Here is a 26,717-nt window from a genome sequence, read left to right on the forward strand (position 1 = left end):
GTTTCTAAAACATACGTTTCTGAAAACGACACGTTTTATCGCCCAACAATAGGAAACCCTTAAGTCTTGCGACACTAAAGTTTAACACGTTAAAGGCGGGGCTAATTTTGTTTCACTTTCCATTTATACACAAAATGCGCCTCTGTATAAATAAAAGGCAAAGAGCGGAAAATCTAATTTTGTTTAATACCTTTCAATAAAAGTTCCTTAAAAAAGTGTAAACATATTCTTTTATATTATATGCATTCCGCAGTTTCAGACAATACAAAATAAAGAAATAAAAGAAAAATAAAAGAAAAATAAAAAAATGATTTATAAAAATTAATATTGGTTAGTAATTATATCTTCTATGAAAAGGTGACAATACAAAATAAAGAAATAAAATAAAATAAAAATAAAAAAATGATTTATAAAAACTAATATTGATTAGTAAATATATCTTCTATGAAAAGGTGATGCAAAGTGGGGTAAATTGTTCAACCAAGCGGTAGAAAGAATTAAACAAAACCAAGAATTTATCATTTATTGTCCAACTCTATTATCTCAGGATCACGAGGCGCATTATTATTCATGGCTGACCCAAATTACTTTCATCGATCCGATTAAATCCATCGCCGGATCCAGAATTCGCCAACACTCGGTAATCTGAATTTACGATCGTTAACATCACCGACAATTCACCGAAATCAGGAAACCCTCGTGTTTGTGGATTGCCTCGTTTCACCAAATGTTCGACATATGTCGTGGCAATAACGACGTCCCGATCGTTCTACTTAACACTGGAAGGGGTGGAAACGTATCGGGTTGGAGGGAGGGACAAGAAGGAAGGGACCTGCGACACTTTGCACTTGCTAACCAAAGGAGACAGCCCTCGAGAAGGAAAATGTTTGGCAAATAGCTCGTTCAAGCCCGCAGTGCTATGATGACCGTAGCTCTCGACGAAATCGCACACAGAAGACCCCAATAGGCGTCGAGCAAAGTCATGAATGCAACCCCAGCGAGCTGTTAGGCGTGCCCCGAGGGGACACAGGGGGTGCACAGGGGCCAAAGCAGGTTTTTGTATAGCACTTAGGCGCACAAAGACCGAATCGTAGTTGGCTTAACTTTGTGGAAGTGCGAGCACGCGTTTTCACGGATTTACGTGTATTGGCAGAGCTTGTCGGTTGGACAAAACGGGATTAACATAACCGAAAATGATGGAATGTAAACAGAAAGTAATCGTTTTTTCGATTGCTTGAATTGTTCGACATAAGAAGTATAATGTAATATTGGTTTTTTTATTTTTAACACAATGTTTCAGACTAGCAGACAAGGCTAATCTATGTATTAAAGGAAGAATGTCACATCTACTTTATACTCCATATATTATTCGATTATCCCTTATTTCGTCGATTGCAATTCTTTTTAATGGGAGGATAATTTCATAATGTCAATCTACTAAGAACATTGAATAATATTTTAACGAAAAATCAAAGTTTTATTAAATAGGGGATTATTAATCCTTCGTTACTATTTTTGAAAATTCAGAATAAAGACCATTTATATGATAAAAATACAAGTACTCTATTCAATTCTTATATAGAGTTGAGCAAATCATATTTTTGAAACAAAAGACTCTTTTAGAAAATATAGGTTTCAGAGACCGATTTAGTAGCGATATCCTGTAAAAACACGTAAATAAAGGAAGATTGAACGAGAAGGGATTAACCGTTTTTTTATAAAATTTCATGATACTACATACAAAAAATACTAAATTAAAAAATGTTACTGAATATTAGAAATAATATTAATATCATTATTAGTATTAATATCATGAAATAATAACATTATTATGATACTAATATCAATATTATCTTTAATATTGAGTAATATTATTTATATTTAGTATTTTTTTAGTACCATGAAATTCTATATTATAATAATAATTCTAAAAAAAAAGCTCATATGGTAAATATGATTAAAATCGATATAGTAATACTGATACCAATATTATCTTTAATATTTAGTAATATTTTTTATATTTAGTATTATGATTTATTTAGTATTTGTTTAAGTACCGTGGAATTTTATATTATAATAATGATTCTTAAAAAAAAAAGCTTGTATGGTGAATATAATTAAAATCGGTTCGTAACACCTCGAACGAGGGTCCCTCGCGAATTAGATAGTCCATCATCAGGAAAGCCCGGTGCACGCGGAGTGTCTCCAGAGTGAAATTGAGCGTAGTCGCGCGCCCTCGTAGCAAATTATTTTCATTCGACGGATATCGCGGCACCCTCGTGTTCCCGTACTCGCGCGTTGCACAGGAATTGCATATGAGAGAGAACAGATATGCAACGCGGGCATACGAACAAGCCTATTTGCTTCACAAATTCCGCCGGCACACTCGAGACGCAGCGAGGAAACGCGAGAGCGCGAATGACGGGTGAACGAGGCTTTTTTTCGTTTCATCGGCCATTTAATTAAGCAGGAATTGTTAATTTGCCAGGAGTGCATCTGTTCCACCGTGAGAATCCGCACTTCAGTCGCCGCCCGGGGAACCGACCTCGAGTGTCGCACTTATGCTCTATCAGGATTTCTGAATAACGTTAAGAATAATCGCGTGCACATGTGTAACTCTAACGATAAGTCAAGTGTTCCAAGCTTAATTACGACGCTCCGTTTGTATCCCTAAAACGTGCTCGTCACCTTTTAACTGTTCCTCAGCCACTAATTAACTCCGATTTCTCGAAGATAACGAGCAAATGATATTTTATCATGAATATCAGCAAAAATTATTGTTAACACACCGTAATTGTTATCCCACCAATACCCCGAAATATTTTTCCCCACTTTCATTGAACATAATAAAAGTAGTCCATATAATATAATATAATGTCTTTCCAAAATATACGAAAATTATTTTATCAATCGACAATCCTGAACCCTATACGATAAAACCTAACAATCCAATTTTTAATATTGCATAAATTACACCAATATTTCCAAATGCTTTCTTCCTCTCTCATTGAAGATAACAAAATTAGTCCAAATCCTGGTAAAATACAAATACAAACTTCTAGATGACCAAAAACTCAAAATGAACGTTGATATAAAATTGGATCACCATGATTAAAATATTGACTTTGTATGTTGCAGGTCATCCACTGTTCCGGCTACCTAAAATGCATCATAGAAGGTCTAGTTGGGCCAGAGTACGAGGACGGTACCGGTAGATGCATCAGAAACGTTGGATTGCTAGCAGTGGGCCATTCTCTGCCGACACGATCCATAACTGAAGTGAAATTACACCAGAACATGTTCATGTTCCGTGCATCGTTGGACCTGAAACTGATATTCGTCGACACCAGGTAAGGAACGAACGTCATGTATCGCGAACGGCTAACGACGAAACCGGTAGAGATTTTTGACGAGTCATGTTTAGTTGCTCGACGCCTAAAGAGGAACAGAAAATGGGAGAAAGTCGACGTCGATCGAAACAGGCTAGATTATTTCTGCCGTTGTAATTACGGCTCGGTGTTAAGTTGCGCCGTCGATATTTCGACGCCAGGGGTGAAAGGGTCCTGGGTCGCCGGCCATTAAAATCAGTTTCGTGTTACCACGAACGTGGACGGTTCGCTTTATTCTTTACTTTTTCTTTCCTCTCTTTTTTTTTTTTTATTCGCTTGAAATAAATATCCACCGTGGACAGGACTGTATCATGGCAGGATCGTAGGCATGTACACACTGGGAAACGAACACGTGGCGGTGTATAAATACCGGAGGTAGCCAGGGATGAAATTTTATACGCGCCTGGAAAATCGATTCCGCCGACGATGGTTATGTAAACGACGCACAGTAGGTGAAAATCGAGGAAACCTGACCAAAACTCACCGTTCGACGAACAACCATGAAATTTTATACAGGTTTGAATAGTTACAGTCGAGAAATATTTCGAAAACAATCGATACAAAAGTTTTTCGGTTTCAGAGGGTAAATACCACTATAGGTATCTTTTATATGTTGAGTGTTTCCAAGGTTGTCTAAAAGTCAACTTTGTCTTTTGTAAATAGAAACTTTTATACAGGTAGCCCATCTACAACACAGCATCCTATAACACGATTCATAGCAGGACTGCATAGCAGCACTGGATAACATAATTTTTGCTTAACATATTTAAAAACTATATTATCTTAAAATAATGACGCGAAGGAATAATGAATTATAGTGGCTTTACATGAAAAAATATAAACAAATTATAATTTATTAAAATAAAGTTGCGTTAAATTAGATAATATTTTTTGTTTTTTTTTTTAATTTTGTGTTATACATACATTTATATTTTTTATGAAAATTAAGTTGCATATGTAGAATTAAAAAAAAATATTTGTTTTTAATCAATTTTTGAAACGTAACCCCCCTTTTTCTACTGGCTCTGGGTCTCATATAACACGGTTTCACACAACACGGTATTTTCTGGGGACCTATCTACCGTGTCATAAGAGGGTTACCTGTATTTCTTTACAGATTCTTAATCCACGGGAAAAAAGAACAAATCTTTATACATGATATTTCTTAAACACACTTTATATTAAAGAGATATTTAATAAAATCGATAGTATTATGAGAACAGTATTTATTGGTAGTAATTTGACCGGTAATATGTATTTGAAAATGCTAGAAGAAATACTTATCTTCTGATTATTTAAATTCTTGAAAATCTGCTATATTTCCAGCCAGATGGAACACCTCCACACTGTACAGAGTGTTTGGCCACCCCTGGGAAAAAATTTTAATGGGAGATTCTAGGGGCCAAAATAAGACGAAAATCATGGGCACTAATTTGTTGATTGAGGCTTTGTTAAAAAGTTATAGAAACATTTCCGGTCACACAGTATATTTTCGGTAAAGAATTTTTTTCTCGGTAGTACGTAGGAATTCAGGGGTGTGTGTATTCACCAAAAATGATTGTAATTGACCCCCGTAACCGAAAATAATTTTTCCAGAACGATTTCAAATTTTTTAATTTTGTCGAAAAATGTCACACCTTCTCGAATTTTTTTCTTGAAAGTGCATAAGATTTCGGGGGGTATGTCTAATCACCAAAAATAATTGTAATTGACCCACGCAACCGAAAATAATTTTTCCAGAATGATTTGAAACTTTTCATTTTCGCCGAAAAAATTTAGGCACTGTCCATTTTTCTTAAAAATTCGTTTTTTATTTTTAGTAATCTTGTTTGACGCCCGACAGAAAAGTTGTCTAATACTTTTTTGTATGTACTCATGAGCTTTACTTCAGAAAAAAGTTTCATTGAAATATATTCACTATTGTATGAGTTATGGCTGTTTGAAAATTGAACCATTTTTATGGAGTTTTTCTCACTTTACGGGGTCAAGGAACAACTTTTCTACATATTCTTCACTAAAATACGCGTTACTTGCATTTTGAAACATTAAAATCCTTCCATCCGTTCAGAAGTTATGACGTTTTAAAGATACGCAAGAAATTTTCGAGTGACATTTTTGGCCTCACATTAGATTTTCGCTAAGGAATTTTTTTCTCGAAAATGGGTAGGATTTTGTGGTTATATATAATGACCAAAAATGATTGTAATCGATCCCTGCAATCGAAAATAATTTTTTTTAAACGATTTGAAAAATTTTTTTTTCGCCGAAAAATTTCAGCACCTACCCGAATTTTTTTCTCGAAAGTGTGTAGGATTTGGGGTGTATGTCTATTCACCAAAAATGATTATAATTGACCCCTGCAACAGAAAATAATTTTTCCTTGAATGATTTGAAATTTTGTAATTCAATTTTTTAATAACTTTTTAACGAAGCCTCAATCAACAAATTGATATTCTTGATTTTCGACTTATTTTTGCCTCTATAATCTCCCATTGACATATTTCCCAAGGGTAGCCGAACACCCTGTATATAATATTTACAATTCGCTAATGATTAGATAATATGTTTTCAAGATAATGGATTGATACGACCAATTGGTAAAACTAATGGAACGGTCGTCAAAATAATTTAATCTCTGGTCACTAGATTTCTTTTTTATGGAGACATTCAATGTCTGTAGTGTTTCAATTTAAGAAAGCAAGTACAAGTGTACATTGCACTTACATCGTTGCAACAAAAACATTAACTATAAATTGATTTCTAAAATCAAATTTGTAATGGATGTGTTCTAGCAGACATAACTTACGCAGCAATCAACTCTATACACATTCAAACATAATTTAAAATTGTAGTTATCACTAAAATACTAGTGTACTATCAAAAGTACACTTTTGATAATCACTATGAATGTTAAGAACTTCACTTTGGGAGTACCGTCGCTCCAGCAACAGACAACTTTAAAATAAGTTGTAACAATCAGTGACAAACTTATCTTCATATAATTTCTGATGTTTGTTAGTCAAGTAAATAACAAAAACAGTTGTAACGACTATCCATTTTGAAGTTTTGATCAGGTTTTCGCGGTTCTCATAAAACCGTGTAAAAGTAAATAAATGTAAATATTTGTGAATGTTTATCCCTTTATTAAAAAATACTGTAACGACGTGTATTTTCTCCGCTTTGTTGCAGGGTGGCCCAATTGACAGGGTACAATCCACAGGATCTGATCGAGAAAACTCTGTATCATTATGTGCATGGATGCGACACGTTCCAGCTAAGACAATCTCACCGAATATGTAAGTACTGGTTTGCAATAGAATTTGAATTAAATACAATTTAAAGGGTTAGACCTGTTGGGCTTGTGTTTGGTTCATTCTAAACAATTCTAAACAACTCATTATTATTTCAACACATTTATTTCTATTTTAACAATGAACGTACATAGATATTTCTACACGTGTTCCCTCACAACGCCATTACACACTACCGGGCACTCTACACGGGATCCCCCCTCATATCTCCGTTCCAACGCTACCAACTACAACCAATAAAAATAACTACACAAGACCAACAGAGCAAGTCACACACTTATCTTTATCAGTTTATATCACGTATTGGCTTTCGATGTAGGTCTTCCTCAGAAGAAGCAACCATGAATAAAAATAATTAATAGAGATGCATACGTCACAGTACTTTCAAATACGAATATTTGTATATTAATTGCAAAATTTATGGTTTTAAGATCTCATTTAAATTCTTCTATATTAGAAAAGACAAAGGAAATGTTTATTTAACTTTTTTTATAGGAATTATACAACACTACCTATTAGTTTTTATTTCTTCTTGTGTATTATGCCAATGACAGCAGATGAAACTTGGTGTATATTTTTTGTTCTGTTTGAACTCCTATACCACCCCTGTAGAGGATGAAATGTATACCTGTTACACCCCGTATATAACTTCACTGAAGAGGACCAAAGTACTAGGCATTTACTAAATGAAATAGAATAGGTTTTAAGAGTATTAGCACACACGTGCACGTTTAGTTTTCAAATTATTTTAAATACTATACCATGAAGGAAACGACTAGATTAGTAAATCAATATTTAAAATTACATTTTTTAACGATATAACGTGACAATATCGTCAAAATTAATAAATATTGTGGGTCAATATCACTTTGAATTTTTGATTATTTCAAATAAAATAATTCGTCTTTCAAAAAGTTAAAATAATAGAAGAAAAACATACTTTTACAGCTATTAAACTTTGATGTTCAATTCATTAATACAAGTAGATCGTTATCCATATTTTTCTGTATCAAATAAGATAATTCTATAATTCTTCTATCTTTAAAATTATAAATAAATGTTTTATACAAGAGTCGAGAGGTTTTAGATATTGGCATCGTATAATATAAGATTTCACTAGTCGTAAAAGAAATGACGTACGTAATAAAAAACATATAATATTAAAATTAAACTCACGATGAAAATACTAATTAAATATGACTTCCTACAGAAAACAATAAAAGAATATATTACACATGAGAAGATTATCGATTTCTGTGAAAATAACTTAAAACACATTATTTGTGCCACACAGTATAACGTACAGTATAATTAAACGTTAATTATAATTGAAATAATAATAATTTTAGCATATATTGTTTCGTGAGATGATCCAACTTTAATTTCTATTGTGAACAGTTACTTTAACATTTTAAAATGAAAATTATTTCGATTTTAAAAGTACTCTAGACTTCTTAACTACTTTAAAGACAAATCATTTTATTTGAAATGAACAAAAATTCAAACTGATATTGACCCATGACGTTTATATAAAAATACACGAATAGCTACCTAAAATGCCTAACAAGTTTGCTTTGTAAAAATATAATTAAAAACATCTTTAAGATAATTAAAATCGAATAGAAAAACCAAAAAGTTGCCAATACATACATATTGATATACCAGAATCCAGAAAAATACCATTAAATTTTTTGTTTCAGTTAAAATCTTTGATTTACGAAAGTCAGTATTGCCCTTAATGAACAACATTCAAACTAGAGTTTGTGCTTTCTAAAAATTCAACATATACAATATTACGTTGATTGTCAATACAGCATGTTTCATGGACTCGCGTCGTGTTAAATATCACTGTATTTGGAAAACACCTTGGGAATGAGATTTTTGTGTTACTTTAAATGTTACTAGATAGTGGTAGATATGTATAAAATGATCAAATTATATTGTTCAGTATATACAAACACCATCTGCAAAGGATCAATCCTATTTGGTGTATCGTAACTGAGAAAGACAGGATTGTCAACACTAGTTAAGAAACCACGATTTAATTCATTTTTAAGAACGTTATTCCGATAAGGTGTCCATAAACACCGTTTCTCCCGAGTGGTTCAAGGAAAAAAGGATTGTGAACCACTTAATTCATCAAACAATTTTTATTCTATTATTCAGTTTAGGTATCGTACATGTATTAAACAAAGATGTCATAGCAAATCATCGTGACAACGACAAATGACACATGTAAGCTTCAGTTCATCTGTGATATACAGGCTGTTCGGCTACCCCTGGGAAAAATTTTAATAGAAGATTCTAGAGGCCAAAATAAGATGAAAATGAAGAATAGCAATTTGTTGATCGAGGCTTCGTTAAAAAGTTATTAAAGTTTAAAGTTCCGCCTGTACAACGGCAACTTGAGAACAGCTGCGTACGCTCGATAGTGGCTCCCACTCAGAAAACTGTAAGGCTGTCGATACGTCAGTGAGTAGAGTCTCTCATGCTGAATGAGAACCGCTATCACGCGTACGCAGCTGTTCTCCGATTACCGTTTTACAGGCAGAATTTTAAACGTTAATAACTTTTTAACGAAGCCTCGATCAACAAATTTTTATTTTTGATATTCGTCTTATTTTGGCCTCTAAAATCTCCCATTAAAATTTTTCCCAAGGCTGGCCGAACACCCTGTATAACGTTTATTGTAAATAAATAAATCACGAAAGGAAAAGAGTAGTTTCATTAGAAAGAAGAATTGAAGATCCGCGAAGAATAGAATCATTAAGGTCAATTGTCTTTGATTCGGACTTAAGGAAATCAACTACTGACGATTGGAAGAAATAATGAAACAGAAATAAAGAAACGTTCGATTGAAGTAATCGGTCGTGAATTAATTCCGAAACGAGAAATGCTAATGAATACATTGAAATCGCACACTTAGTGGTCTTCATATGAAAGATGTGCCTGTTTATGGCCCAATTTTGTAGACAAAAACCTTACAATTTTACAACACATTGAACAATACTGATGAAAAATATACTACTTATCCATTATCCATACAAGCAGAAAGATCGTCTGCTGACCACTTTCATGGTATACAATATAAATTAAACAGTGTTGTAAACTGTAACCATCGAAAATATTGATATAAAAATTAGAGAAACAAGATTCAGGCTATAAATGTAAGAATGTATAATTATCTTAGCATCTGCTGATGCTTGAGGAAATCACAAGTTTCCTTCACTTGTGATTGGTAAGTCAGAAAATCAGAAACAGTTAAAAATGTTAAAAAAAATGTCATACTTCTTCCTTTGCATCAGAACCAGGTCTGTATTAATTTTTGAGATTTTAAGGAAAAAATATATGTAAGTAGAACATATCGCAGTTTGGCTATACATACGCTGATGAATTCTTTACTAATGAAATATATTACTGAAAATAATATACAATATAAAATAGTATTAGAATTTCTTGGTAATTAAAGCCCAACAGCCTTAATAATAATACACAAAGCTTAATTAATTTTGTCATCTTGAAACTAATTCAGCACGATTAGAAGGACTCGATGAAATCGTTGAAATAGATGAGGATAAATTGTGCAAACGCAAATACCAACATGGCTGCCCTTTAAAAGAAATATGGGGTTTTCGAGTGTTTCGAAAAACAGAATCACTTTTACAACTAATCAAAGAATAAACAATCATGCATGCTTTGTACTAATATATTTTCCTCAATATCTCGGAAACTAAAATTTTGGTTTTGATACAAAGTAAAAAATTTAAAATATCACCTGTAAATTCACCCGTTGTTGTTACAACAAACATTAATAATAATATAGAACATGCAATGGAACAACTATGCTCCCTCACACATTAAAGTCCTCTCTGTCTGTACTTTCCAAGATAAGATTTCTCTAGAATAACAATTGAACACGCAAAAACCACTTACTCACACATTCTATCCAAATAATGTAACGTAACAATTATTATAGACCACCTACTTCTCGCACTGCCCGAAATACAGAACCGACCTCAATCTTTTTAACATGTTCACTGCCAGATCAAAACCGTATAATATTCTGCAAGACTAAAATTTTAAGTAAACTACTGTGCGTCCGCGTGAAGTTGGCTATCGGGACGGCACAAGGGACAAGGGAGTACTAGAGTGAGGATCTAAGCACCAATCAGACCCGCATTCCTTTCGACGACCAAACTTCTCGTAAACGCACAGTACATAACCTAAAATTTGTTTCGGTACTTATTTTTGCAACCTTGCTAAAATTTATAAAACCTATACAAATTTATTTCCCCCAACATCTCAACTTGGGAATTAATTTTTCTAGTTCCATAATGGTAAATCCTGTCACCTATATATGGATGGTGTGGCAGTCAAAGTGTTAAAATCGATCCAATATTAAAAGACAAATTTCATAAAAAAAAAATATACAATTTTACCAAGTTTCTAAAAGAATCCAAACTTCAATCCAAATATTTACATACGTACATATAAAATCTATATAAACTTGTATTCCTTACCAAATAAGATCTATTTTGTACGTAAGCCGTATTTTACGTTCTTTCCTCTAGACCTCGATTATTTGACAGGTCTCGATCCTGACGAAGCAGGTTAATCAAAGTTTCACTCTATTATAATTTTTGTTGTCAAGCTAAAGATGACTCGAATAATGGTTAAAACGTTTATCTTTTGGATTAAATTTAATTTCATAAACATTTGATTTGCAAAACAGTCAAATTTGAATTTGACCTAAGCTGCAAGCAAATTACCAGTATACAGGATGTTCGGTCACCCATGGGAAAAATTTTAATGGGAGATTCTAGAGGCCAAAATAAGACAAAAATCAAGAATACCAATTTGTTGATCGAGGCTTCGTTAAAAAGTTATTAACGTTTAAAGTTCCGCCTGTAAAACGGCAATCTGCGAATAGCTGCGTACATATGTATGATAGTGGTTCTCACTCACAAGGAATCATCGCGAACGGTCCGGCTTCGATTTTGATGAAACTTTGTACACTTATAAAGCAGCCAAAAATAATCAACAAGTATTTTTTTTTAGCTGCGGTAACTCGAGTTTAAGGGGTGAAACCACCCCTTGAAGTTTTGGCTCGAAACAGCTATCTCGAAAACGGAAAGACATACAAAAAAATTGTTAATGGGCGAGGTTGATGGTTTCTTATGTACAATAACATGGTGTTAAAAAATTAAAAAAAATACAATTTGTTTATAACAAAAAAAAATTTATTAACTTAATTTTTCATTTTATTGAAATTTTCATAATGACAAAAAATGACGAGCATTTTATTCCAAATCCATTCGTATGCGATTTTTTAAAATTGCCTCCTACAGTTTTGCAGATTTTGATGATTTACATCTTGCGCGCACATCCATTATGGTAGTAGCCGTTCTAACTTTGATTTTAATGAAGCACTGTAGGCATGCACTAAATTATACAGTAATAAGTAGCGAGTAATAATAACAGTAACAAGTTTCTTAACAGCAATAAAAAGATTTTTTTTTATGCCCACCTATGACATTGTGGCAAAAGGGGAGCGATTTATAAATTATAAATACATACAGTGTGTATACCAGGAGATAAAGATACACTTATTATTCTCATGATGTACTTGCTTTAAAATACAAATTGAATAAATAAATATTGTCATTTCTGCGGCTCGCCTATCATGCAGTTTACGCACGTTATCTAAATCTTCACTGTTGTGAAAGCATTCTGTGTAATTTGTATAATAAAAATACGTGTCAAATGAGATTAGTATGTGCATCTGTATCTCTGTTGTTATTAACATTCTTTAAAATCGAGACGGTTTTTGTAATAAACATGATAAAATGGGTATTTTGAAATGGAGTTTGTATTATACCTTTTGATAACGTGACATATCGTAAAGTTAATTAAATTGATTGCCCTTGTCATGTGAAAATAATATTTGTTGGTAGATAAGTGGGAGAACATTGTTGGTTATCCATACAGCCGAGGTGCCGATTCTGGGCATTTAAACGTTGCACTTATCCAGCCAATCTTTTGTTGCATATATCCAGCTTTTACTGTATTCGGAAAGATGGTAAATATTAATCCTATTAATGTAATAACTTTACTGTCTGCTGCGTTTGTTGAGTGGAACCAGGGACCCACGCCAATTAATAGCGCAGAAGAAAATTTAAGGGATGTATTATTCGATTTAATTGTAAGAAGTGTCGAAGACACGGCATTCCTGGTTGAACATGAAACGTGTGTTGAAATGGACGGGACGCCTATCGACCAAGAAAATCAGGATGCTGATTTGAACTGGTTGTGGGTAGATGAAGAGGAGGAAAATAGGACACCGAATATTCCAAACATATACGAACAAGACGTTGTATGTCATTCGAATAAGGAATACATCCCATTCGAATATAAAAGGAAAGCTGTGGCGTACTGGAACAGCGGGAAGTCGAAGCGATTAAAATTAGACACCGTACGTTCCAAATTCCGTCACGTGAAATCCGAAAGAATGCTTCGTAAATGGGCTTTACAAGTTGAACAGGGTGGCACAAAAAAGGAAAAGATAAAACGTATTGCAGAGTATACATTTAATAAATTTATGGAAGCTCGGCAGTTAAGAGTAATTGTGCATGAAGTAGATCTACGGCGATGGGCTTTACAAGCGAGGGATATAGAAAATTTACAAACATTTAAAGCCGGATATACTTGGCTATATACTTTTAAAAAGATGTTTAGATTAGTGTCCAGAAAAATTACCAGATTTGTAACCACAAATATGGTAAATCGAGAAGACGATATTCATTTGCAATGCAGCGCATTCGTGAATGAAGTAAAATCATATATAGCCCGAAATGAACCACACAATGTTTACAATTCCGATCAAAGTGGTTTTAATTTGGAATTACATTCAGGGCGCACTTTGGCTGAAGAAGGTATAAAAATCGTAGAAGGAGGTGTTCAATCAGTGTCATCCACCACTCATAGTTACACCATCCAGCCAACCATTTCAGCTGATGGACAATTACTGTCACCATTATTTATTGTACTGAAAGAGAGTACAGGACATTTCGGGCCGATTGTGGAACAACATTTATTTCGCCCTGACAATGTATATCTTGTAGCTTCAAAGTCAGGCAAATTAACTACGGACCATTTCAAGACCTGGTTAAGAGAGATTTACTTCGCAAATACTGGGGCCGCAACAGTTCTAATTCTTGATTCCTGGAGTGGTCACTGTAAGAAGACGGTGAACGAAGTTACTCCCGAGGGTAAAAATGTAAAACTTTTTATAATACCAAAAGGTGGAACAAAGTATGTTCAACCACTGGATGTTTACGGTTTCCGCACTTGGAAAAATTTCGTCCGCCGATTTTCCGATATAGTTCTCGTTTTAAATCACGACATTAATCTCCACGCTAGGAATAATATAATTAAACTTCAATCTCTGGTCCACAATCAATTTTCATCGCCAAGGTTCCAAAATTTTATTAAATACTCCTGGTATAAATCCGGATATATAGATGAAAAGCCAAATGCATTCCAGAATTCTGTTGAGTACTGCTATTCTGTTGAAAATGAGCCAACATGTCATATTTGCGGTGACGTGGCAATAATTAAATGCGCATGGTGTAAGAAATCTTTATGTTTCAAACATTTTTTCGACGAGTACCACTATTGTCGGAACTATATAGAATAATTGTTATACACACTGCATATATTTATAATTTATAAATCGCTCCACCTTTGCCACGATGTCATAGGTGGGCAATAAAAATAATTAATCCTTTCGTTGCTGTTAAGAAACTTGTTACTGTTATTATTACTCGCTACTTATTACTGTATAATTTAGTGCAAGCCTACAGTGCTTCATTAAAATCAAAGTTAGAACGGCTACTACCATAATGAATGTGCGCGCAAGATGTAAATCATCAAAATCTGCAAAACTGTAAGAGGCAATTTTAAAAAATCGCATACCAATGGATTTGGAATAAAATGCTCGTCATTTTTTGTCATTATGAAAATTTCAATAAAATGAAAAATTAAGTTAATAAATTTTTTTTTGTTATAAACAAATTGAATTTTTAAAAATTTTTTAACACCATGTTATTGTACATAAGAAACCATTAACCTCGCCCATTAACAATTTTTTGTATCTCTTTCCGTTTTCGAGATAGCCGTTTCGAGCCAAAACTTCAAGGGGTGGTTTCACCCCTTAAACTCGAGTTACCGCAACTAAAAAAAAATACGTGTCGATTATTTTTGGCTGCTTTATAAGAGTACAAAGTTTCATCAAAATCGAAGCCGGACCGTTCGCGATGGTTCCTTGTTAGTGACGTATCGACAGCCTCACAGGCCTCAATCAACAAATTGATATTCTTAATTTTCGTCTTAGTTTAGCCTCTAGAATCTCCCATGAAAATGTTTCCCAGGGTTAGCCAAACAGCCTGTATATTAGAAGACTTGTTCCCAGTGGAAAAATCTAAACGGACGAAAGGGGGTAGCTGTGAACGAAAATAGGCCTTATTCTCCTTGTTGTCGCGCGTAGTCCGAAAACGGTCTTGGAGACGTCGACGTGGTATCGGAGTGCTCGAAGAAGAGACTCTCGTGAGGCCAGAAGCAGCTGACGCTGCTTAACTCGACGGCGCCCTCGCTGACGAAATATCCTTTGATCTTTCCTTTTCTCTCATCCTCCGTGTCCCGACTTTCGAGGAGAGGCAGCGGAGCAAGTATAACAGCGCATTTTCCTTCTTCTCTTCTTTTTCTTCGCCGCGAAGCTCCGCGCGCCAACATGTTAAAGCCTAACTATGTGCATACGTAGTACATACACGGTGTACATTATTGATTGAACAATGCTGCTACGACGCTACGAGAGTAAAAGAGAGGCTGCCTGCGTGTACGTGTCTGTGTGTGAACGTCAGCAGCGCGAGAGTGGATAGAAAGAAGAGAGATGGAGGGGGCAAGGGATTGGGTAGAAGAGGGCAAGAGAGGAGGAGGCTGTTACTGCTATCACTGTTTGAACAGACTCGCAGTTTCGCGAGCGCAACTCGAAGGGAGCCTGACATAATGCCACTAATGTCTGCGCCTGCGGATTGTACGATCGACGTTACGCCCAAAAATTTTCTTTGCGTCGAGCTCTCTTCGCCGGAATCTCCACCGAGATCTAAATCCACTAGCAAATTGCCTTCTGCGTGAAATTTCTGTTTATCTTCGAAGAAATTATAAAAGAAGATTGCCTCGACTGAAACGATATAAGCTACGGTAATGATTCTTAACATGAATCCCAGACGCGATTCGTAGATTGAACGTTTCTGTTCCAACTGGGAGGATCCCCTTTGGAGTCAGTGAACAGTGAAATGCGATACAAATTGGGGTGCCTGCGACGATTCGTATAAAAAACAAAGCTTTTTTCACTAACTGTCCTTTTCTTCGGGTTGTCGACTATAGCCGTCGGCAAAAGATAGAAGCGACTCTGACAAGGAGAAGGCAAGGCCTTCGGGTTATGATTTTGTTAAAACTTTGAACACTTGTAGATTTAGTTATCCGGTTTAAAAATATATAACATTCTAGGGGTAGATAGTCAATAAGTTTTTAAATATTAATGATTGAGGTTTCATTATTATCTACAAATATAATTTGAATGTATCGAGTGTCAATTGCCACTATAGGGTGTGATTGTAAAGAGACCCTACCCAAGTAGGTCCCAGTTCGATTCCCAATAAATATATAAGTTTTTTTCTCTTAATATAGGTAAATTTGAATAATGAAATTCACACATAAAGATGGTAATTAACTTTTAAGTAAAGTGTCTTTATATTTATTAAAATGTATAACGTATATAAAAATATACGGTATTGATAATCTGGTGAAATTCTCCATCCACAGTAGCTGAAAACAAAGAAAGCAATTAAGATCTTACTTCACAAATAAAGTAAAATTTATGTTATAAATAAAGGTATTTTATTTGAAAGATAATTAGATTAATGTTTTTATGTTTAAATTTGACTATTCCAATTATAAAAGTAATGTAGTTATTGGGAATCGAACACTTGAACCTTCTGGATAGTAGACTCTTACTTTACTATCACGCCCCATGGTGGTAATTGACACGTAATAGATTAAAATGATATTTGTATCTGCCCCTATAATGTTATACAATATTCTTAAACCAGGTAACTAAGTCTACAAGTGTGCAAAGTTTAAATGAAATCGGTAACCCGAAGGCCTTGCTCTTTCCTTCTCAGTATAAATATCTACTGTAGCGATGTTCATTTTAAAAATCGTTACTGTAGACGGTAAAACGTTAGAATTCTCTAAAATTTTGTTTTTTTTTTTGTGTTTTCAGTGTTGTACAAGAGCCAAGTGACGACCAGGTACTACAGGTTCTTAACGAAATCGGGTGGTTGGGTCTGGATGCAATCGTACGTCACGATCGTCCACAACTCCAGAAGCTCTAGGCCGCACTGCATCGTGTCGGTTAACTACGTGTTGACGGAACCGGAGAGCACAGACTTGGTGCTGAATTGCGAGCAAATATCCTCGTGCTCGAGCCCAGGCAATCCCCCCAACACGCCGTTGGATACCCCGACGGTCAGCGGAGGGGCGAACGATTTGGAGAATCACAGCCCTAGTCTTCCGGCGTATCGAAACAGAACAAAAGAACCGCCGGATAACGATTACGCGGTCGGCGCTGGTTACCCTAATCAGGAGTACATCGGTTCGACAAATCACAGCCATTATATATCGTCGCCTTACACCGCAAGTGTAAATGGCAACGCTCACGAAGACAGCTCCTATTACAGCCCTGACCTGTTCTATCAATACGGAGGTAAGGATACTTTAAACGCATCGAAGATTGCGATTTTTATCAGTAGACTGCGGATGTTTATGCATTTATAGGAAATTTTCCACTTAATATGGAATAATTTAAGAAAAATACTTAAAGTAAGATACGAATTAGTATACAGGGTGTTTGGCCACCTCTGGGAAAAATTTTAATGGGAGATTCTAGAGACCAAAATAAGAAGTAAATCAAGAATACTAATTTGTTGATCGAGGCTTTGTTAAAAAGTTATTAGTGTCTGAAGTTCCGCCCGTAGAACAGCAATCTACGAACAGCTGCGTGCGCGCTATAATAGTTCTCATTCTTCACATTTCTCATAGTTCACACCTTCAATGTATTTTTTCGGCCCACTTTTATGGGGCTTCAGAACTCTATTAATACACATTGTTTGAATTTTGAATCATTAAAATCCTTAAATTTACACAAAAAAAATTTATGATTTTTTAAACATACGCATGAAATTTCAGGGAAACATTTCTGGCTAGAAATTATATTTTCGGTAAAGAATTTTTTTCTCGAAAGTGCGTAAGATTTTGAGGTTAGGTCTATTCACCAAATATTACTGTAATTGACCCTCGCAATCAAAAATAATTTTTTCAAAATGATTTGAAATTTTTTTATCTAATTTTTTAATAACTTTTTAACGTAACCTCAATCGAGAAATTGATGTTCTTGATTTTCGTCTTATTTTAGCCTTTAGAATCTCCCATTAAAATTCTTCCCAAGGGTGGCTGAACACCCTGTATTTAAGAGTTGAGGCAACCCTCTACAAAGCTCCCACTTCATTAATTCTATTAATAAAAATATGAATTTTCATAAATATTCGCAGTCTAGTTATCAGTCATGGGAGAAACGACACGTGATATATTTTATTTTATTAAAATTTTACATTTTAGAATTACATTAATACAATGGACGAATTTTGCATAAGGACACTACTATTTTTTAATAAAATGAAAGTACTTTGCTTATAGCTTTAAAAATAGGTTGAAACGTTAGAAAAATATTAAACAATAAAAAACCAATGTTACAAACACAAAAGATCGATATATTCATTTGGAAACAAAATAGAATGTTATTATAATTATGTAAAGAAATAACGAAATTCGAAGATACAGTTGACTACAGTATTCTATAAAACAACGACTACAACATTAACCCTTTGCACTCTTTTGCACCCTTTACGCTGTTTTCCTCGCAATATTTAAAATTGCTTTATCATTTACATTTTTTTCGTTTGTTTCGTTAATTTAGTTTCTATTACTATAAATTAAATTTGAATTGAATTGTGTCTATATTATATATGTCATCGTAGCTTCGTCAGTAGAGTGCAAAGGGTTAGGAATTAATATTTCTATCATTATGTCTTATAACTCAAGTACCTCATTCTTCATATTACAAACTAACTTTGCAATATGATAACATTAATTTTACTCCATTCGTGTACTGTACTGCTCATTATTTTTATGCACTGGTTTTGATAGAATCCCCCATAGGTGTCTATGGAGTATAAAGGCAAACGTTCTCTTCTTTTCTTCCAGTATCGTTATTACTATCTTAAAACATGGAAAATTTGCACATAAATATTACTACACTTACTTAGAAAAGACACCTAAGTACAATATGTTTTCTTTAAAAATAATTTGTGGTATTAATACATTGCGTGTCGTTCCTTCTATGATCAACCGTTCTTAATTTTACCAGTGAAAAAACGCAACTCGTGCAAATACTTTAAACGCTAAAAAGAAACATTCGCGAAGTGTCTTCTCTTGATTTTGATGAAACTATGCAGATGTAGATATGATAGTAGTTCTGACTTCTAACTTTTCTATTCTAAGAAAATAGTTACAAAATAATAGTCACTGAAACTTTTATTCTACACGTGTTGATCTAAATTTCTTATAAATCAATTTATTTTAATATATACAATTAAAACACGCAACTCTTTCAATTGACCGTAATTTTATCCACGAACATTTTTTTAAAAATTTGAACTTAGATTGATGAAATATTAAGAATAAAGATGGTAAAATTGTTTTTCGCATTGTTATTTTCTGTCAAAAATCATAAAGAATTTGTTTGAAAAGCTTCTTTGCGACTTCAATAGTTTTCAAGATTAGAAAACGTATCTTTCGAAAGTGTTCCACCCTTTAAATACTTCATTATTCACCACTCTACAAAGCTGCAACGTTTCACAAAAAACGGGAATGATTAGACGACGATATTTCTAAAATTTTCAGAATCGATCGTACAAAAAAATGAACAAACAAATTTATTTATTCCAGACATGCATCAAGACCCTCTCGCGACGGTGCAACAATCACAGGAGACGCAACACCCGCATCTGCTGCACCACGCCAATTCCTTGACGAACCTTCAGCAACACAGTCCCCAGAATGCTCAACAGAAACGTCAACATCCCTCTCACCTCCTGCATCACGCGACATCCCTGACGAGCCTGCAACAGCCGCAACAGCACAGCCCTCAAAGTACCCAGCAAAAGAGACCCTACTCAACCTCCTCCAGTTCCTGCGGCAGCACGGACGCCATAGATACTCATTTACCAAGTCCGTTGAGTCTCCACTCCCTTCCACCTAATTACCATCCTCACCATCGTCACCACATCCCCGACACAACGCCGACCAACCTCAACGAAGTCGGTGGCGTGATCATGTACCCGAATTGTGTGTTCAACAACAACGACAGCTACAATACCGCCGCGAACGCAACGGGCAACCTCCAGCACCACGAGACGCCGTATCAGCCTCACTCGGGTCACCACAGCGCCGGGAATACGCCTGTCAAACACTCCCAGCATCACTTGGAGCCTACGCCGGCCGGTTACACCAGCGTGATCGTCGATTCGCAACAGTACAGTCCCAGCGCGGTGCAGGATCTGCACGCGCACCCTCATCAATCGGCCCCGATCGGAGGCGACACGCCGCCATTGGTGATCCATCATCAACACCGTTACGAGGCCCATCACCAGTTCGTTCACTGACAACAACTGGAGGTGCCCTGCGCGTAGCACCTCAACACCAATTGCGACGACGAGGCGTGCTATCGCGACACGTCCGGGCATCAGAATCGTCGCGCGGACGACAGTCTGGAGCATCGTTCGAGCGTCGCCGATTGCGCCGATCACGGTGCCGAGTCGCAGCAGTACGGTGGCCTGACCGACGCCCACGACGGCGAACAGGTTCACCAGGTGAGTGCCGGTTTGAGGACGTACGCCACCGAGCCGTCTGTCGCCTACGTTGCGCCGTACAGAAGGTTGTGCCAAGGGAAGTGTCGAAGAACGTGGAGAAGCTATTTGTTGTAGTTTTAATTATAACAAAATAATATATTTAATACGGTTTAGACTATACGCGAAGAATCGCTGGCGTGTTTACAACTCGGCTGAAAGGAACAAAAACGAAGGAGAGTACAAAACCGAATATCGGAATCTCCGACCGGTTAAGGATCACGTGACAGTGTGCGTAGAGTTTACGACTATGACAAATAGGCGTCACGATTAGTCTGATTGCAACGCTATTGAGTCCTTGAGAATGAGGATGCTGCAATTTCACTCTAAAGATTGTTTGAAATGGTTGTCTACTAGATGACTCGTTTTCAAACTTGTTTTACATAAGAGTAAATAGAATTTTCGGCACTCGTTGCTTCGAATCATGATAGATGAAAGCGTGAATATTGCTATTTACCTACACCTATGAGAAGCAACTTAAGAGATACGAACAGTATTTTTGTTTTAATAAAAGCAGTAATTTATTTTATATTTAAATTCTTAAGGGACGAGCCACCAATACCAGAATATTCGACTATAGGTGTCTCAGACACTTAATTGTGAAATTAAAGCGAAACTATCAACTAGCAATCGCACGGTAACTGAAAGTTTTGCTCCTATTCGTTTCTATTTCGTTTAATTTAGTTTTCTTTAATATAAAATTTGTAATAGATCTATGCCATCGTAGCAAACTTCTATTAAATATATATAATTTCGTATTCGAACGTATATTAACATTAACATAATTCGAACAGAAAATTATTGATAATTTTCAAATCAAGTATGAGAAAAGGGGGCTGGATCCTCAAAAGGGCATAACTTCGAAGCATGAATATTCGAATGATACCCTACTTTAGAACATAGATCGTGGCAATATAGATGTCGCACATGCATAGGGCCACTTACTAATAATTTAGTTGATCAAATAAATTATTTTTTGTGTTTTACAACCAGGTCCTCGGTTCTTACATCTGGTTGGAGCAATCACGATGACTTTCAGGATGTTTTAGCAACCTCGCTATAACTACGATTCAAAGAATTGAAGAACATAAAAGTTATACATTCGAAAATTAATAATTTTCGATATCTGCCTATTTTTAATCGCCCAAAATCAGTAATTGATGGTGCAACCCACTAGTAGTTGATCAGGAAAGCTTAAATATCCTTATCTTGTGGTTTACCCAAGGTTAAGTAGACAAACTAAACGAATATAATTTATTTTTGTGTTTGCAATAAACTTTACTTTACTAAATGAATAAACTTTATTTCAAATAATGAAAAATCATAAAATGAATCATACAAGAATGGAAAAAACTACAAAATATAAAAGAGTAAATAAAATGCTAAATTAAAAAGTGCAGCCATTTGCAGAGATGAAGTTATAATAGCGAATGGATTGGAAAATACATAAATTACTAGCGAGACGACTATAATTATCGCGTCTAAACTGTTCATTTTTATCGTGAATCCTACCATTATATTTTGCAATATCAATACATTTAAAATACACAGTTTGAAAAAGATAAAAAGCACAGTGCTTTCACCAAACTGCTAATAATCACATTAATAAAATAAATTGAAAGTGTCGAGGACTTAATGTCAAAATTAAATTTGCCTTACGATACTCTCATTCTCAAGAGGTCAACTGTAACTGACACTTTATAAAAAAATTCGTAAAAATACCTAAAAATATATACAAATTCTGCGAAAAACTCTTAGCATCGAATTCGACCAAAGAAGTAAGATTAAAAAATTTGTATGACGTGTAATAGACTATTTTGTGAATCCGAGAATTGGATCACGGGTCTGTTGAGCGACGAGGTGCCAACGATAGTGCTAAAATTCAGTGTTTGTGGCAACAAGAATAACATTTCTGCTGTCGAATTTACACAGCTCTACGGAAATTAATGTACGATCGATATACTCAATGGAATTTAAAAAACCGATCAACGGTCTACGTTCTTCGATTTGTTGTCCTTGGATCTGTTACTTATACTTTCTTCACATATCAAAGTCAGGCCCCATTAAAGGGTGTGCCAGTCAGGCATCACATTTACGGAGGCCTCAAAGTTACACAGTAGAGATAATTTAAAAAATTTTGTTAATAAGTGCTGTGTTTGGTACAAAGAGCAACATTACTGCATTTCGTCTCGGTGTTGTTAGGTAGACCTATTTGTAAGATTTATTAAGCAGATCCTCAGACGTGTTGATATTATTTTTAGAACAGCCTCCAATGAATAGGTTGTTAGTAGATAATTAGTTTGAACAGATCATTCAAACGATTATTAGGATCGTGTTTAAGATAGGATATGCTATATGAACATTAGTAATGAATCAAACTAACTGGTACGAGACAAAAGGTAATAATATTGCTCTGTCACGCTAGTACTGTACTAAAAATATTACTTATTACGTAAACAAATTTTTTTAACATTCTGGAAATTTCTATAAGAACGTGAGAGGCCTCTAAAAGATAAATAGCCTCTCTCAATCCCTGAAAGGCCCTAATCAAAGTACTTAACGTTCTCGTTCGAGGCATATTGAGTTTTCGCGAAAACGAACGTCATAACAACGCGATGACAATGTTAATTCCTTAAACATTCGTACGAGTTAAGTATCGTGTTCGACTATCATATTGTAGTCACAAAAGCGTGACTTTTGTTTCGGATAAAGATAGTGACATATCTTTAAGCGACGTTTTGATAATCGATCTGTTATTTATATTCGAGCTCGTTTCTTTATTTCATTACCAAACGATACTCGCAAAAATAATTACTTCGATCATATATTTAATCGAAATTAATTAATTTAATTTACATAATACCGCCGATAAAAGGATCGAGCCATCGAGTTCGAAGAGGGCGATTCGAACGAAATTCGATGATCCACCGAAGAATACGAAGGATCTCGAGACTCGTATGTCAAAATTAACGAAAAGAATTTCTACAGAATTCACGCTGGACGTGTCGAACAGAAATTCCGCTGCTCGCGAAGAAGGTAGCAAAAACGTGTATGATCTCGTACGAATCGATACGCAGAGTGTTTTGCAAGCACGAGTAAACGTAAGCTCGCCGACGGATCTAGTTTACAGACGTTGTTTCTGTAAATAACATATAAGAAAAAAAAAATGGAAAACGACGTCGAATTGTTTTTAAGATATCAGCATAACGCGATGTACATAATCGTAGACGTTGTAAATTACGTAGTCGACGTAGCTCTTAAGACGTGTACATATTTGATATTTCTTATATAGATCCGAAGACTGACCGGTGCTTGTACCAACCGACCAAAGAAACGCGCCCTTCTTATTCAAAGAAAGAAAAAAAGGAACAACAAAAAATATCGCTATTATTATATTTTTATTCGCGTTCGTTCGAACACGCGCATACCGAATCGAGTACTTACACTTGTGTATATGTATAGCGTATCCTGAAGGCCACCCGGTACACTTAACCGTCGAAATATTTTATTATTAACATCTAGTAACCGTTCGAACTGTTCTTCTCGGCACATATCTGTACGAGGAAGTTATTATCGCATGTATAAAACGCGTGTACACATAATATCGAGGCGAACCTTATTATTATTTATATTCGATGTAAATTGAGCGCGGTACAATTCGTAGCGAGTGGATGTCACCGCGTTGTACGATAATTAGAACATAAGCAATGTAAATATTGTAAAAGTATAGCGCGCGCTGCATACCTACGCGAGAAAATATAATCATATTTTCCTCTGACGTCAGTTCATCTTATTGCACATTCGTTTACGACGCGAAACCTCTTTACATTGCGGGACAAACAGTTAACACGCTTCGAAATTTAATTTTTGCTCGTTAAAACATTACACGTTCAATTTCTTTGATATTCTTTTATATTTCTACCTACTTTATTTTAATACAATTATTGAAGATACGAGGAAGCGAAAATGATATGGCACTTAACTAAAAACTTAATTAATAATGTTTAGTACTTGATGTTTCTTTTAACCACTTCCTTTACGTTCAATAACTGCAATTATTTTTGTTCGCAAAAATTTATCACTAATGTTTTCAAATTATCTGCCATTTTGTAATATGATTCTTCGCCATCTTGTTTTCATATATACAAGGTGAAGCATCTAAAATCACCTAAATAACTCGCTGGTTTGTAATTATAGAAAAAAATAGTGGTTTTTGTTGTCTTTTTGTACGTAGAGGAGATATTAAAGTCAAATTTGTTTTGTTTAATGGCATGATATAAACTTTTGCATATCTTCTTATAAAACTTTTTAAGGAAAATACAATAATCCATAAATGAAGATCGTTCAAGGTTACTATCATTTTTAAATAAATATTGTGAATGATATTCAAGACATTATAGAGGCATGTCCAAAGATGTTAACGTACTAAAATACTTATTTTCTTCAGTGTATAGTACCGAATACGGAAAAATGTATGGTGTGTTATCTTTTTGTCCTAAACTGTAGTCGACGAAATTCATTTTTGATCGAAAGTTCTTGGTTAAAGTTAACAATGTAGCCAATCGAATCGAATCTTCTAAAAAAATAATTACTCGAAATTTCAAAAATTACCTAACGCGCCAACTTTTGCGACAGTATCAGAAAAGTTTTGGTTTTAAAACGAATATGTTTCGAAATAATTGGACTATCTGTTTATATCTCGAAATGGACTTTTTGATTTCTTTTGTCTTATCGTCTTGAAACACCCTGTATGTTTTCAAGTGCCTTTGCTGGCCAGTTTTAAATTAAAATAATGCCACGTTCATTGAGAAAAGGTCCTATAAATATTGCAAGAAATATTTAATATTCATTAGCATCAAAACAATTTTTTCTTTCTTAGTCGTTTTCAATTGAAGCGGTCATCTTTATATGTAACAAAAATTATTTTAAATACGAAAAGGAAATCTTCTTTTTGCTCGTCAATACCGTTAGATAGTTAGCTGCATGATTTTTCTTTTTTGATTCGTTATTTTTCATAAAAATTTGTGGAAACGGACACGTTTGAGTAAATAATAATTTTATTCGCATGTTTACATGAAATTTAAATTGCATAGCTGTTTAAACATGAATGAACTCGCCACCAGTCAACAATGTGTTAACGTTTGCAAATAAAAATACATTTTTAATAATATATGAATAAATAAGTTTGTCGTTAAATTAGTATATGACTTATAATGAATATAAAATTATAAGTATAAAACAATTTCTATAAACCGTCTTTCGAAAGAAAGATAATATTGTTATTATTTATCTAACATTTCGTAATTTGGGATATATAGCAGTAATCAATCCAAAAAAATATTGCAACTTATTAGATGTAACAACCGTGTGGTGGTATAACATAATACAATTTGTTTCTCTTTGAATAATATTAATATTTAATCTTGAATTGCATGGCTAGTTTAGAAACTATTGATTAATTAATATAAGTATCCTTTAAAAGAATATTTTCGATTTTAAGCAAAATAGCTAAACGGAGCTAAATTCTGGTCGAAAACACTTACAAAAAAATAAGGTTGTTTGGTATAAATGAATATTAAATATTATGATACTTTTGTTATTTTTTTTAAATACTAACAAACATAAAAATACCATTGTTTATGTCATATTTTTCTATAGAACACAACTAATCGGATAAATGAAAATAGTATTTTAGATTTTAATGAATTGAAAAATTAATTACGTTATTCGTTCAGAGAAATAGAATGTTGGGTTTTAAAGGCACTATTCTGTTATTGGTTCATCAATGAAGTAAGTACCTGCTAGAAATCATTTCGAGCAATTTTACGACGAACAGGTTTTCAATGGTTTATTGATGTTTGCACTTTGAATACCTGCACGCGGGCCATTCGGCCATTCATCAGCAGTTTACAGGTGGCAGGATTTTCTTTCCA

At 34.5% G+C, this 26,717-nt stretch overlaps 1 protein-coding gene across 1 annotated transcript in view; it reads left to right on the plus strand.

Annotated features, from left to right (window-relative positions):
* LOC122403614 (single-minded homolog 2) overlaps positions 1–21,847 on the plus strand; it is a 37,582-nt gene extending 15,735 nt beyond the window's left edge. Inside the window, exons 5-10 of the mRNA XM_043407228.1 lie at positions 3,139–3,350; positions 6,579–6,685; positions 17,043–17,525; positions 19,826–20,490; positions 20,569–20,813; positions 21,778–21,847. Of these exons, the coding sequence (XP_043263163.1) occupies positions 3,139–3,350; positions 6,579–6,685; positions 17,043–17,525; positions 19,826–20,490; positions 20,569–20,813; positions 21,778–21,847 (1,782 nt within the window). The remainder of the gene's footprint in view (positions 1–3,138; positions 3,351–6,578; positions 6,686–17,042; positions 17,526–19,825; positions 20,491–20,568; positions 20,814–21,777) is intronic.
* Positions 21,848–26,717: the final 4,870 nt, after the last annotated feature.

This window comes from Colletes gigas, unplaced genomic scaffold (assembly GCF_013123115.1).
Source record: "Colletes gigas isolate AHSC1104 unplaced genomic scaffold, ASM1312311v1 Colletes_gigas_Sc00063, whole genome shotgun sequence".
Lineage (NCBI taxonomy): Eukaryota > Metazoa > Arthropoda > Insecta > Hymenoptera > Colletidae > Colletes > Colletes gigas.